The 15,890-nt window shown below is 40.9% G+C and overlaps 1 protein-coding gene across 1 annotated transcript in view; it reads left to right on the top strand.

The window, feature by feature from the left end:
- Positions 1–15,412, top strand: part of LOC103174567 (ATP-binding cassette sub-family C member 9) — a 93,736-nt gene extending 78,324 nt beyond the window's left edge. The window contains exons 35-44 of the mRNA XM_042331689.1: positions 42–144; positions 1,066–1,254; positions 2,246–2,441; positions 2,641–2,754; positions 4,522–4,654; positions 5,699–5,896; positions 6,318–6,426; positions 6,524–6,602; positions 12,375–12,551; positions 12,955–15,412. Of these exons, the coding sequence (XP_042187623.1) occupies positions 42–144; positions 1,066–1,254; positions 2,246–2,441; positions 2,641–2,754; positions 4,522–4,654; positions 5,699–5,896; positions 6,318–6,426; positions 6,524–6,602; positions 12,375–12,551; positions 12,955–13,134 (1,478 nt within the window). The 3' untranslated portion in view covers positions 13,135–15,412. The remainder of the gene's footprint in view (positions 1–41; positions 145–1,065; positions 1,255–2,245; positions 2,442–2,640; positions 2,755–4,521; positions 4,655–5,698; positions 5,897–6,317; positions 6,427–6,523; positions 6,603–12,374; positions 12,552–12,954) is intronic.
- Positions 15,413–15,890: the final 478 nt, after the last annotated feature.

Raw genomic sequence — 15,890 nt, 5'->3', positions numbered from 1 at the left:
ATTGATTCCTCATTATCTTGTTCTCTTGTGTTGTTTTGAAGGTATCAAAGCTTCAAAATATCTCTTCAGAAAAATGCTGGTAAATGTAATGGCTCTTCCATTAAGATTCTTTGAATCCACACCTATCGGAAGAATTCTGAACAGGTATGAACGCTCATTTGTGTTCACTAAATGGGGGAGGTGATGGGTCCTTGAACATTAATTATATAGTTCGCTTCCAAATAATGGTCTCCTCCTAAATCATGTTGCCTGGCATGATCCAGAACATGCAATTATAGGGGGGAAGTGGGATCAGTTACTGAGGGATGTTTAAGTTGACCGATGAGGAATAAAGTTTGTGTCAGAAATGTAGATGCATGTCTGCAAGCAATCCAGATTATTGTGATCACCAAGTAGGGACATAGCATGTTGTCCACCACTATTCAATAGTAACTTAAACAGGAGTTTAGGATTTCCCAAATTTCTTAAATTAAAGATGAGTTAAAATGGAGTCCTGTAGCGTAGTGGTTAGCACACTGGGTTTGATTCCTGGGTGCGGCGAAACCTTAGGTTTCCTTACTCCACATGCCTTTGTTTACCTAGCAGAAAGTAGGAACCTGGTTGTTATTCGATTGGCGGATCGCTTTTTTAAAAAAATCTACGACCACTCAATCTATGACTGTTTGTGGGATATTTCTATGCGTAATTGGTTGTTGCTTTTCGCCCACAAAATGATGCACCGTTAATTTTATAGTATGTTCAGTGAAGCACTTTGAGACGTCTCAACGACACGATAGGCAGTATATCAAATGCAAGAATTATTATTGTTATTATTTATGTTGATAAATGTTTAAAGAGTTCAGTGAATAAAATCGGCTACTTCATTTGTCCTTGATAAACCAACTAGACCTGACATCGAAGCTAATTCTCCAGTATGTCTCATAAATCTGAAAGTAAAAGGTTACAAGAACATTGTTGTAAAGGATGAATCAAATACCTCTTCTGCCTTCAGTTATTAATTGTTTCAGTACAAAGTTAAATAAATTCATTTGTGCGCAAATTATTTAAATTCTTGTTTATTTTCAGGTTTTCATCAGACATCAAGGCTATAGACGACCAGATTCCCACAAACTTGGAGCGTTTCCTATGGCACTTATTGCTGTGTTTGAGTGCTGTTTTGATCAATATTATTGTGACCCCTTTCTTTATTATTCCAATCCTTCCCTTGCTTGTTTTCTACTATTTTCTTCAAAAGTTTTTCAGAGCTTCCTCCAGGTAATTGTTTTGCAGGTATTCCCATAAATAATCATGCACAGTGAATGCAAATGCAAGGATTATTATTATTGGCTATGATCCTGCATCGTGTTTTTTACAGAGCTCTTTGTAATGACTAAATGTTACATGTTTGCTTAAGTCAATATTTTCTAAAATTATATTGGCAATGGCTTCTACTTGTGGCATGTATCTTCAAGTCTGTTACTTGTAAAAGTTTAATATTATTTGTGTTGTGTTTTAATATGTATTGTATGGATTATTATTAATAATATTTTCCTACTTGATTTGAATTCCAACAATTTGTAGACCGTCTTTCATCAATAAGGACTGGTTGTTGCTTTTTCTCTCTTTCTGCCCCACCCCCTAGTCGCATTGCTATTGGATATCAGTGAAAGAAAACTGGCAGTAATGGTTGTTGTCTAATTTTGCCATCTTGTATAAGAGAATTTATCCCGTTACTTGATGCTCTGCAAGACAGTACATTTAGGGTAAAGTTTTATGAAAGGATGCTCAATGAAATGGGGGTGGGGCTCAAGGAAGAGAAAGGATGACAACAGCTTCATGGCAAAAGAAATGATCAAGGGATGAAATTACTCGTGAATTAGACTCTAGGAGTCTAGAGTCTTTTACATGAACATTTGTGCATGGGTTATTTCATGAGGGTATGGTTAGGCAAATTGAACAGAGTGGGAAGAAGTTAAGCTTTTTCTTTTTGTTCAATTGTGAACGGTGCTTCAACTGGTTTGGGTATTCGGTGCATCTACTGTAGAGGTGTGTGAGAGTTATTAAACAGCACTTATTCTTTTGGATTTTGTATTTGTAGGTTTGAAGAATGTTTGCTTGTTAACACTGTCATAAAGATATGCTTGTGTGTTTACAATACTCATACACCTAACCTTACCTGCAATTTAATGGACGATAAGATCAGGATTGTGAACTGCTTCAGTAACATCTGTAAGAAAGATATTTATTGTTTCCTGGCTCATTCTAGGGAACTTCAAAGGCTGGACAGCATTACCAAATCTCCCGTGTTTGCACATTTTTCTGAAACACTCGGAGGTCTTACCACTATCCGGGCCTATAAATGTGAAGACAAGTTCTTTGAACAAATCGTGGACAAGATTGACTATAACAACATTGCTTATTTATACCTGAACACCATAAACAGGTGGCTGGCAATACGACTGGTTAGTTGTTAAATAAGTTAAAATATTCTAAGTGTACATTTTTGGGAAATTTTTGTTTTAAGTAATAAGAATTTAAAAGTAACTATGCAGCTAATTCTCAATTTACTTCTTTTTAATTTTGAAAAGTTTATAATGTTTAACTTTTGAGGAATATGTAAGTAACTATATAGTTAATTCACTTCTTCATTCTGTGTTACAGGATTTCATAGGAACAACGATTGTTTTTGCTGCAACACTTTGTGCATTAGTGACAGCGGAACTGCATTACCTGGAGGATGGGTTAGTGGGCTTGGCCATTTTACATGCCTTAAAGGTACGGAAGAGAAAGTAAACAACAATTTGTAAAACATGTGGACGGTACTATGCTTAAAGTCAAAGTTAAAATCAGTCTTGTTTAGAATCTTAAAGAGGATTTTCAGGATGTGCTCGATGCTCAGGCTGTCAGACTTGTGACATTTCAGGAGAAAGATTTGTTTTAAAGAAAGGTTGCAGAGATCTGATTGCAAATTTATAAACTCTGAACATCTTCTCCATCATTTGTTTGGTGCAGGGAACTTCTAATTCAGAGTACTGTCGGTAATCTATGCTAATAAAGACAAAATGTCTGTCTGTCTGTCTGTCAGCCAAGAACTTAATAACCGCCTTCCACCACCTCCAGAACATTGCCAGACTACGGCACTACCTCACCCCTCACGCTACTGAAACACTGGTCCACGCCTTTATCACCTCAAGGCTGGACTACGGGAACTATCTCCTCGCCGGCCTTCCCAGCACCTCCCTCCACAAGTTGCAGGTCATTCAGAACTCTGCAGCTCGTGTACTGTCCCGCACCAGGCTTCACGACCACATCACTCCCACCCTCGCTCGCCTCCACTGGCTCCCCATCCCCCAGAGGATCGAATTCAAGATCCTCATCCTCACCTACAAGGCCATTCACGGCCTTGCTCCCTCCTACCTCTCCAACCTACTATCCCCCTACCTACCTGCCCGTACCTCCGTTCCTCTGGCTCCGGTCTGCTCCACATCCCCCGCCCCAACCGCCCTACCATCGGTGGTCGGGCCTTCAGCCTCTCAGCCCCTAGGCTTTGGAACTCCATTGCCCAGTGCCTTCGCCGCCTCCTCCCTTTCCTCCTTCAAGGCCGGTCTCAAGACCTTTCTCTTCAATAGTGCCTTCAGCTCCCCTCTCGACTCTCTACCCCCTCCTCGCTCCCTTCCTTCCCTCCCCTCACCCTGACCATTTCCCCCCTGCTCGGGTCCCGACCCAACTGTCCAGCGCCTTGGGACGTCCTCCCAACGTGAAAGGCGCTCTATAAATGCAATCTTGTTGTTGTTGTAGAGACATGATTTATAGCCCATTGGAAAGGTCTTGCAAGGGGGAACGTCATGGGCATATTTTCCGGGGATCTCCTATTGTTGATGAGCTATATTAAAAGATATATTTAAAAATGGTTTAATTAAGCCCCCAAAAAGGTATGCATGGTATTCTGCAACAAAGTAGCAACAAAGGTCATAAACCCTTCTAGAGAGATACATAGATACTAATAAAGATGCCTAAGAAGCGAAGATCAAGCCTTTCAAGGATAAATGAAAATGCCAGACGAAAGAGAGAAGGTCGATTAAATTAATTTGGTTGCAAGCTTAGCTGCAACGGGTACAGCTAGTTAGTCTATAACCGAACAATTTGTCTTGACTCGAGTCGTGAGTCCAAATTTACCTGGAATGATGCAATCTGAATAACAACAGTGTAAATGAAACATAAAATGTCACTTACCCACTTTAGCTGCTGTGTGAATGCAACAAATTCTTGCATGTTAGAGCATGAGTTTTTAAACTCTTATTTCAACAAATAAGTTAAACCATTCTAAAAGCAACAGTTCATTTCAATGCAAGTACAAGCCAAGCGTGCGAAGATCCAGACTGACTTTTAATCTTTGAAAGCAAGACCTTGGCAATCCAGAAAACCAAGCAAGTTACTGCTTCCTGGCATTCAACTAATGCTGTTGTGTAATCGGCCCTGAGGAAGTGCACAAGTGCCAGTTGGATCATTTTTGTTTCATGCTCCTCCATTTCTTGTTTCCAGATGTCCACTTTCTTAAACTGGAGTGTCCGAGAGATGGCAGAACTAGAAATGCAGATGAATTCAGTGGAGCGAGTGCATCACTACACTGAACTAAAAACCGAAAGACAACTTAAAGAATCAATGATGGCACCAGGTTCAAGCATTCTTGGTTTATTTTCTCTACCAAAATCCAACCCATTATCGATCAATTTATTTAAGAATGTAAAAGTGTAATACAACACAATTTACATAACGACTTTCACATTCCGAGGACATCTATCGCAAAGTGCCTCACAACAACAAGATTCTATTTATAAAGCGCCTTTCACGTCAGGAGGACGTCCCAAGGCGCTGCACAGTTGGGTCATGACCCGAGCAGGGGGGAAATGGTCAGGGTGAGGGGAGGGGGGGGAGTGAGGAGGGGGGAAATGGTCAGGGTGAGGGGAGGGAAGGGAGGGAGCGAGGAGGGGGAAGAGAGTCGAGAGGGGAGCTGAAGGCTCGGTCAAAGAGGTTTTGAGACCAGCCTTGAAGGAGGAGAGGGAGGAAGCAAAGCGAAGGCACTGGGGGATAGAGTTCCAGAGCCTCGGGGCTGAGAGGCTGAAGGTCCAACCACCAATGGTAGGGCGATTGGGGCGGGGGACGTGGAGCAGACCGGAGGAACGGAGGGTACGGGCAGGTAGGTAGGGGGGTAGTAGGTCGGAGAGGTAGGAGGGAGCAAGGCCGTGAATGGCCTTGTAGGTGAGGATGAGGATCTTGAAATCAATCCTCTGGGGGATGGGGAGCCAGTGGAGGCGAGCGAGGGTGGGAGTGTTGTGGTCCCGAAGCCTGGTGCTGGATGGGCACCAAAGCTGAGAGAGGTGGGGAGGCGTAAGATGTGAATCCTTAAAAAGAAAGTTGCAAAAACCTAAACAGCTGGTGATACCAGATTAATATGTTTCTTTACAGCTGGGTGCAGAATTTAGCCCTGAAAGTTATTCTTTTACATATTGAAGAAAGTATTACTCGATATCTGGAAAAGAAAATTGCTTTTCATAAACCCTGGCTCTTGATAGGCTTATAGAAAAGGCTTAGAAACTTAATTCGTCTTTTGCATAATTTTGATTTTGAATGCACTGTCCTCGAGGTGCACATTATTTGTGAAACTCCTAAATAGTTGAATATATACCTGAAATGCTTTTAATTCTTACCCCATATTTAGTTTCTATCAGTTGGCCACGCTCAGGGAAAATTGAAATTTATAAGCTCAGTGTACGCTATGCTGATCACCTTGATCCTGTCTTGCACAACCTAACTCTAACTATTGAAGCTGGAACAACGGTTGGGATCTGTGGACGTACAGGAAGTGGAAAGTCCAGCCTTTCCTTGTCACTTCTGAGAATTATTGATAACTATAAAGGTACGTCTTCCTTCACTAAGGTCTGTTTGTAGCTGGTTTGAAGCTCTCTTTAATTATGAAATGAAATCCGCCTTAAAGGCCACTCTAATATCGCTCTCTATAATAAATACCAGTAAGAGGGTGACCTTTCTTTCTCAGTTTATAACCTGCAACTGTGTATCTTGCCAGTCAATATTAGTACAAGTTTAAGCAAATAAATTACTCTTCTCTCTCTCTACCACTGATCAATCCCACTAGCCTTCCTAAATCTCAAAGTTTGACTTAGTCTGAGGATGAGCTTCGATAGCCCATGTTTAAGATAAATTCTTGCACTCTTGTGGCTTGGTGATGTCTCTTAGGTAGAGTTGCTTCTGTCTGAGTGTTTCCCAGGCCGTGTTTACGCTATTAAGCAGTTGACTTTCACAAGTTCTTATTGTTGCAGGCTATATAAAGATTGGTGGAATTGATATTTCCACTGTTTCACTGGCGTTTTTGAGGAGGGCAATCTCAATTATTCCCCAGGATCCTGTTCTCTTCGGTGGCTCTGTCAGGTAAGCCAGAAAAGTAGCAGGTGTGTAAAAAGACATCACCCACTATTATTTGTTTTTGTGTATCTTTTAACCAGTTTGTTGTCATTTGCTTTTTTAGATTTAACCTGGACCCAGAATCAGATCATTCTGATGAAGAATTGTGGGAAGTGCTGCAAATTGCCCAGTTAGATCAGTTTGTAAGTTGGCGGCCTCTCTAATGAAGTGGTGATACTTTGAAATGTTTAATCAACTGCAAATGCAAGTTTTCGGTGGTGAATCTCATCATTCTTTCATCTTTAGTTTTTTTTATTGCCTAATCTCCGCATGAATATTTTACCGAATGGTGGTCTAAATCAGTATTGTCCAAATAGCAGCCCTGGGGTCACATCTGGCCCTGCGGGTGATTTTCTCCAGCCCGAGACCATTTCCAACATTTCAACTTCCTCTCCCTTCCTGGGGAATGTCCTCCCACGGCAAAGGCAGGAGCCGGTATTTGGGACGACACGGCGCAGAGAGTAATAATAATAATAATAATTCTTGCATTTGATGTAGCGCTTTTAACATCTTCTCAACGTCTCAAAGCGCTTCACAGAATAGACTGTAAAGTGAATTGACCATACATTTGTGGGCGAAACGCGACAGCCAAAAGTGGAAGTAATGCTGGCCTTTGCTGCAGTCTTGTCAGGAAGGCAAGCGCGTCTCCTCATCCACTGCTTCCTAAGCAACCACCGGCTCCTCCGCTGCAGATAGTGAACCATGCGACTGATTTGGAGAGAGAGGGATTGAGAGGGGGAAAGAGGGATAGGGAGGGAAGAGGGGCGAAGGAGAGGGAGGGGGGAGACAGTGATCGAGTGAGGGAGGAAGAGGAGAGATTTTGTGTGTGTGTGTGTGTGTGTGTGTGTGTGAAAGAGAGGTGAGAAAGAGGAAATGAGAGATAATGAGAGAGGGAGAGAGAGGGACAGATAGATCCATAGAATATTACAGCACAGAATGAGGCCATTCGGCCCATTGTGCCTGTGTTGGCTCTTTGGAGGAGCTACCCAATCAGTTCCACTCCCCCGCTCTTTCCCCATATCCCTGCAAAATTTTTCCTTTTCAAGTACCTACCTAATTCCCTTTTGAAAGTTGTTATTGAATCTGTCTTCGCCACCCTTTCAGGAAGTGCATTCCAGGTCGTAACAAAAAATTTGCCTCATCTCCCCTTTAGTTCTTTTGCCAATTATCTTAATTCTAAGTACCCTGGTAACGGGGAGAGAGAGATAGAGAGGGAGAGGAGGGTGAGAGGGATTGACAGTGTTGGAGAGTGTGTGTGTGTGAGAGAGAGTGTGTGTGTGTGACAGAGTGTGTGTGAGTATGAAAGAATATGTGAGAGAGAGAGAGCGTGGTTGTGAAAGCGAGAGTGTGGGTGAGAGAGAAAGAGAGTGAGAGTGATTAAGAGGGGGGAGAGGGAGTTGATTGAGAAAAGGAGAGCAGAGAGTGAAAATATGAGAGTGATGAGGGAGAGCAAGGGGGGAGATTGAAAGAGGTGATTAACAGAGAGAGGGAGAGAGAGTGATTGTGAGGGAGAGAGAAAGAAATGGAGAGAGAGTGATTGAGGGAGTGTGAGAAGGGATAGAGAGTATGTGTGGGTGAGAGAGTAATTGAGAGAGGAGGAGAGAGAGAGGAGGAGAGTGGGGAGACAGTCATTGAGAGGAGGGGAAAAGAGAATGCGAGAGAGAAGAGAGAGTGTGAGAGGGGGAGTGAGAGAGCGTAGAATTTGAGAGAGTGTGAGAGAAGGGGTAGAGCGAGAGAGAGATAATGATTGAGAGAGTATGAGGGAGAGGGGGCAGTGAGAGAAACAAAAAGAGAGAGAACAAAGAGAGAGGAGAATTGAGGGCAGTGTTTTGTGGTTCACTGTCAGGACAGACTATCTGAGCTGCCCTCAGCCGCCCCAGGGTGACATGCAGTTCAACGTGAAAGCGCCCTCTTTCCTCTGAAAAATCTCTCTATGTCCTTCATTCCACCCCTACACCCTACCTTGCAACCTCCCGACCCAGCCATTCACTTTGCAGAGCAAACACCAGCCTGCTTCCTGTCCTCCCTCCCCATCTGCCCCATCATTGCTATTTTGCCCTGCTCTCTGGAGTTGCATTCCTGAGCTCTCTCCGACTTGCTCCCTCCCCTCCCCTTTCACGGCATGTCAAAACCTAACTCTTTGACCACGCTTTTGTTCACCTTTTCCCCTCCCCATCCCACCTCTCTCGGCTCAGCTCCCACGCCCAGTTCAAGTTCTCAGCCAGCAGTGTTGAGTACTTTGAGACATCCATCCAACATGAAAAATTTGCTGAGTAAATGTTGTTTCTTGAAGGGAAACACAAAATATTGCTTATGCAGCCCATGATCCTTTCTCAAATAGGGAATCCAGCCCATGGCAGCCAAAACATTGGACCACCCTGCTCCAACCTTGTTTAATGTTTTGACTAAATGTTTTAAATGGGGTGAACCCTAAAAATGTTTTATTCTCGCTTTTAATTGTCAGAAAGGTTCAATACAATCTTTATGTGCTCTGTATTTCTTGGGTTCATTTTAGGCCTTTTAGAAAGTGGGGGTTTAGGGCTTTAGAGTCCTGTCCACCAAACGCCAGATTAAAACTTTTGGCAGTTTTCTCACTTGAAGCTTTGTTAGTCGTGTGAATGCAACTTTCATCACCTGTTGAATTCAGATACCCATAAAGAGTTAACTTATCCTGAGCTATTTCACAATGCTCTTCATCTTTGATACCATTTAACATTCAGATGCATTTTGACTGGAAAGAAATTGCTTTCCCCCTCCCCCTCGATTATAAGAAGAGGGTGAGGTCTGTAATATCCTATAGCTACGTACCTAACAAATGTAGGCTTCGCTTCATCAAACCTTAATCCAGCAGTTTTAGAGTGGAGAGCATGTCCAGACCAGGCCCGACCCCTTGGCAGAACTTACCTACATTATCCTAAAGAGTTATTAACACAGCAATTTGTATGTTGAATATTATAAATACAGGTTACATTGCAAATACATGTTCCACACAGATTTTCAGCATTGGTAAGTTTTAATAATTACAAAGAAAGTGAAAACTAATGGCCATATTGTTGGCAGATTATTGCTTTACGCCTAAAGGTGATGGATTGCAGTGATGGTTTTCCTTGCAAAAAAACTATAGTATTTTCAATCAGTAAATTATATGAAGGGGTAGGAGAAGCGTTGTATTGAAGTTGAGTTTGTTTCACGTTGCTTGACTAGTTTATTTTGATAGTTCAGAATACACTTTATGATGATAAAACAAACTAATTTCTCCACTAAACTTCTCTGGCTGCTGTGGTACATTTTTACACCAATATTTTAGTAAATGTTCAGTGTGTGTGTGTTTTAAATTTCTCATTTTCTGTTTTATAAATTTTGTTGTGACCAGATAGAAAACTATTTAGGCACATTTGATCTACATAGCAGGTCATTGGAAGCTAGCTCTGAATGTGTTGAATAGGCAGAGCTGAGTAGAGAACTAAAGGGAAAGACATCACAGTGGAATGGTAGAGAGGTAATGAACGGCCATGGCTATGGGAGCAGATAGATAGGTGCGGAGACAGTGAGGAGACCCGACTACGGTAACAAGTAGAGGAGTGAAAAGTCAGTCATGGGACATGGTTATGGGAGCAGGTACAGCAATGAGGAGATGATTTTGTTTGAAGTGTATGCTTACACACGTCATTGATTCAAGAAAAACAAACACACTTGACTGAAATAGTCTCCTAGTAAATCTACTTAAATGCGAAAGTAATTGGAATATATACTCTCCTTCAAGTAATTTAATGGAATACCGGGTAAACTAGATTCCATTCACACGTTCATGTGAGACCCAGTTCATAATAAACTAGTGATTTACAAAAAACACCCCACAAAGAAGCAGTCGAACTTCTTAGCACTAGATTTTCAAAGTATTTTGAACCTTTCAAAGGCTTTTACGTGAGCTCCCTTTTGTTGAATTAGAGGCAGAGTTTGAGCAGATAAAAGCCAGGTTGATGAACAAGACACTGGCAGAACAGAATACTATTTCCTCTTAGCTTCCAGTTGTTGATAATTGAATTGGAGAACAATTTCAATGAGAATCTGTTTGAATAATACGTAAACAAAAGTTCAAAACGTACACAGGGTAGGGTCAAGTTAAAATGATCAGGACACAATGCTTGAATGTGAGAACTGAGAAATGAAATTCAATACAGAACAGCCTCTCAGAACACAGGTTAGAAAAGTGCAGATTCCATCTCCATGCGAATCTGCAATAAATGATTGCCAATTGCCACCTGTAAAACCCTGTCCATATTTGCCTGATAAGTAACCATAAGTGATTTCTCATAAAAACTTCAGTTTGGCAATATTGGTTAAAAACGAACGCAGCAGTAGGATTGACGTTGATAAATCTTTAAAGCAACGGCTCAAGTGATGCACTTTGAGATCGTTTTCTAGTTCTTGACCTGATTCTACTGAGTTTGGCATTGGATAACACAGAATACATATAGCTGGGTCACTGTTGCTTGAAGTTTAATTGTATAGTTTACAGTGGATTTAATAGCTGCCTGTCATCAGTCATGGCAAGAGGGGCCCCTCTAGGCTGGTGTCTGTGTTAGATATGTCTGATGCTCCACAACAGACCCGTGGGAGCAGGGTGACCTTCACGTCGGAAGGGAGTATTGTACTGAGTTGGCATCTGTACCAACAGGCCAGAGTAGAGATCCATCTGCATTGGAGTGTGAGAGCTAGCAGGAGGTGTTGAGCGGATTAAAAGCCTTAATGATCCAGTCAACCGTGAGAAAGTGGTCTCCGCACTGTCATCTTGCTTATGGCAAGCTGGCAGGTGCAGAGGGTATTAATGTCGAATTTCTAAAAACTTCTCTGTGGGAGGGGGCGGGAAACAGGCAAAAGAATGCTAGAAACTGTCAACTCACCCAGGAGCTGCCCTTTTAAGGTTGGCCAGTAGGATTCTGCCTGAAGCATGCACACCATCAATGTTCCAGAGAGCAGTGTGGTATCTATCCACATGACCCAAGTGAGACTGAGAACTACTCAGATTTCAGAGGTTCTTAAGGTGGTGCTTCAGGTTGTCATAGCACATATATCGGATGGATTGGAGGCCCAAAGTTTAATCAGGAAGGAACGAGCTGGATTTTGTTCCCCTCGGGCATGTGTGGGACACGTTGTTCCTTGTTATGAGAGTTTGCATCTTTTTAATACTCAGGGAGGGTGTGTGAGTCCACCTACATTGGATTCATTGATTTTTCTGAAAGGCTTTTATCTTGAGGCTTTTAACCTCGAGAAGAAGCTGGAAGCTATGGGAATACATGGCCAAATCTTGGATTTAATCAAGAGCTGTGGGCAGGATGGTGCCTAAACCTTGGCTCTTGCCAACCTTCTCCTAATTTTCTTGAGGTTTAGGTAAGCAATATGTGTCCCTCCAGGGAGAGAGTGCGCATTCCATTCCAACAAATATTCTGGAATTTCCATGCATCATTCAGTGGCTTGCAAGAGGTTCCTGGTACCTTCGAGCCACCTAGTGAGGGCTGAAACCTGCATTTGGTGAAGTCTAACAATTAGTAATGCCCCTTCCTTGGGGAGAAGATGAGCCGAGTTGGCTCCAAGGTGTGACATGCTTGACTATGGAATGTTGGAATTGAATTGACCATGGGTCAGGTGGTCACCATTTTGGCGAGTGCAGTGCCTTTTTTATAGAAACGGTGAAGAATGTTTATTGTTCACAAATAACCCATTTTAATACAATTTTGTTGATGTACCACAGCAATCTAAATGCTTCCAGAATAATTCTGTAAATAGCTAGCATTATATTACGCTGCCCTGCGTGGAGGGCGCTGTATAAGTGAATGTTGTTGTTGTTATGCTTGGAAATCAAAATATTTGAGTTTTGTACCTCCAGCTTATAGAAATGTATTATTTTTCAATAGGTCAGTGAACTTCCAGAGAAGTTGGATTCTTTCATAGCAGAGAGCAGTGAGAATCTGAGCATGGGCCAGAGACAGCTCTTGTGTATTGCGAGAGCTCTCCTCAGAAAATCCAAAATCATAATTCTGGATGAAGCTACAGCTTCCGTTGATATGGAAACTGACTCTGCACTCCAAATTGTAAGAAACCTTTCTTTTGCTGTATGCTTCCAACAATCCACGCTTGAAGACTGCACAATAAACGTGTACTGCCAAGCAAAGTGGCTATGCTTTTACCATCACAGTATTTGATTCTTACTGGATCAGTTAATAACATACTCACCTTTGAGTTAGCAGGTTGTGGATCAAATGGTCACTCATTTCATGGCTTTTGGTGGGATCTTGCTGTTTACAAAATGGCTACCACGTTTGCCTACAAATAAATCACTCTACAGCATTAATTACTGTGTAGTGCTTTAGGACATTTAGATGTTAAACACTGCAAAATAGCAAATTATTCTAATCATAAGAAGCCGTGTGAGTGCTAATAATCCGTGCTAATACAGAGTTTATTTTAATGTTTGGTATTTGTTTTCGTTCCCAGGTTATGAAAACTGCATTCAAAAACAGCACAGTGCTTATTATTGCTCATCGCATACAAACAATTATAGACTGTGAGAGAGTTATAGTTATGCATCAAGGGCAGATTGTAGAAGATGGAGATCCAAAGGTCTTACAAAACAATGATAGTTTTTTTGCTAAACTAGTCAAAGCAAGCAATTGATTGTTTATATCGCACAATACTTAAATGTTGCATGTTTTTAGTACTGTATAGTGGGAAATACTAGCAAGGGAATTACAGAAAAAACAGTATTCAGTGGATTTGAGAATTTTATTTTAAAAACAACACACTTATAGTTGTTCACAAAATCCAAATCCATTTGTGGAGATTTCAGTTGGTGCGTTTTGTGAAAGTAGCAGATTAAATTTCCCACTATAATATATAGTATTGTCTGTTGATGCCTTTCTTGTGCTTTTTAAATTTTTGATTAAAATGATAAAGCTCTCTTTATTCACAGAGTCTCTTAATGTGTGAAGGCATGTGGTTGAATGAATAAATTTAGTTACACATTTATATTTACAGCCAAACAACATTAATAAATCAGTTTCTCAACTTAAAGTTGAGAAATGATTGCTTGCCACTTTCGCATTACCAGCTGTAAGAAACAAATGAGAGACAGTTGTTATTGTTCATTTGGATCTGAACAAGGTTTGCCCTAAGCTCCTCTTTTTACCACAGTACAGTTTCTGTAAAAGGCGTAACAACGAGAATTTATGAGTGTTTGTTGGATGGCAAAAGGTCAATCAATTTGCATTTAGACAAGGAATATATTAATTATTTTTGTTAATGAAACTGAGAACAGAAAACTGGAATTAGATTGACTTTACTATTTCTCTTGAATGCAATAAAATAGTGGCAACAGTTTAGAAAATTGGGCAGATTTATAAAAATGTATGGAAATTATTAGAGGCAAACTTTGTACATGTTTTCATTTAAATAGATATTGTCTGCCACTTAATGTCTACTGAACAGGAAATTAAGCAAATCTCAAGGATTACGGTAAAGGAGGCCAGTAGGCAATGAAGTTAGTTGGGTGTAATTGAAATATGTGGAATGTATTAACTCTTGCTGCCGTAGTTGCCCATATGACTGAACCAGGAGCAAGGTTAGAAAATATGAGATGGTTCTTACTTCACTGCACCCCTTTAATGGGTATTTGTGGACTCTCACAGTGCAGTTTGAGTTGACCTTTCTACAGATATACTGGTTGTGTTTTGTGAGGAATCATTGGGATTGGGGTGGCCTCCCAAGGCTCTACTGGAATGTCACTGCCTATTTGTTTCCCACTCTACCTGAACAGATACTACATAGCTTCATAGAAATTATAATAAACAGTACAAGACCAGCTTCTTTGTGAATGAGAGAATGAGTAGAAAGTATACCATAATCATATGTTTTGGTATTCTCGCCCCAGAAATGTACCTGTAGGTTATTAAAGGACATTTTAACCTTGAAGGGCAAAAGGCCAGAGTCACTGGTATGTTCAGGTAATGCTACAGCAAGGGCGTATGGGCATCCCAGAAATTAAACCTAATTTTGTAATTCATTTCAATAATTTTTCCAAATGTGCTTGAGAAGCAGCATAGGAGAAATATTACCCTGTCCTAGATTCACTGGATAGGGCCTTTTTACACATCCTATTCAGTTTCAACTCTGTTTCAGTATTCTGGAAAATGACATCAAGAAACAATAGTGCTAATTCAGACTTGGTACAGCATGTTTTCAAAATTGTTCTTTAAAGTAGTCCAATTTGGGACATTTAGAAAGGGTTTTTCCAGCTAATGTTTTGCACTTGATGTGTGTATGATCATTTTGCATACATCACTTTCTTTGGAGAGCAGGGCTAGATGTTGGTATTGTGCTCATTTAGTTGAGATTATGAACAGTTGAAGTTTTTGTATCAGTTGGTGGCTTGTGTATTTGGAGTCCCTTGCCAAGTTATTTGTAAAGCAATCGTATTCAGATTTTGTATCACTCCCTGTAGCCATGATTATACAGAGGTGATTAGAGTATTCAGTACGTTAGATCCCAGATTATTCTATTACTTCACATTATAAAATACTGCCTTCACAGCGAAATATATGGGTAAGTACTGTGCTTCATTTAACATGATAAAAACTAGCGCAGAATTTGTTCTTCTGAAATGTATAAACTAATCAAAGTAATATCTCTGGTAAATTGAAGCAATTGCTACTCAAATACTTTCCCAAGTCTGAGCAAGGAATTGATATTCACTTGTGTCAGTGTTTCCAGGCTGTGCCATGGAATTGCCACCTTGCAATATGGAGCTGTTTTTTGGAGTGGTCTTTTTTTTATACTTTACATAATTTTGTTCTCTTCACATGTCTGGAAATTGTATATTGTCATTTATGTTCGGAATACAGTAACACCTGTAAAATTTCTAAATAAGGTTTAAAAAAAATTAAAGGGTGTACAATTTATAACTAATATCCTGCTTCCCACTCTGTGAACATTTCAATCAAACTTTTTTCAAAACACTTTGGAAAGGCCACAACGAGCAGAGATGGTAATCCTGACTAAACTGGTAAGTGAAAAAAATGTAATTGCTTCTTGTCCAACCTTTGAGACAAAATGTAATAATAATAATAATAATCCTTGCATTTGATATAGCGCTTTTCACGTCGGGAGGACGTCCCAAAGCGCTTCACAGAACACACTGTAAAGTGAATTGACTGTATATTTGTGGGCGAACGCGGCAGCAGTTGCGCACAGCAATGTCCCACAAACAGTCGTAGATTGAAAATGACCAATTTATTATTGTTTTTGGTTTTGGAGGGATTATTATTAGGCGTGTGCAGTAAGGAAACTTGCCCAAGGTTTCGCCCTCTGCCTGGAATTGAACTCAGGTCTCTCACTTGCAAAGCGAGTGCCCTAACCACTGAGCTACAGGACACCAC

Source organism: Callorhinchus milii, unplaced genomic scaffold (assembly GCF_018977255.1).
Source record: "Callorhinchus milii isolate IMCB2004 unplaced genomic scaffold, IMCB_Cmil_1.0 Scaffold2, whole genome shotgun sequence".
Taxonomy (NCBI): domain Eukaryota; kingdom Metazoa; phylum Chordata; class Chondrichthyes; order Chimaeriformes; family Callorhinchidae; genus Callorhinchus; species Callorhinchus milii.
This window is presented reverse-complemented; position numbering and strand designations above follow the sequence as displayed.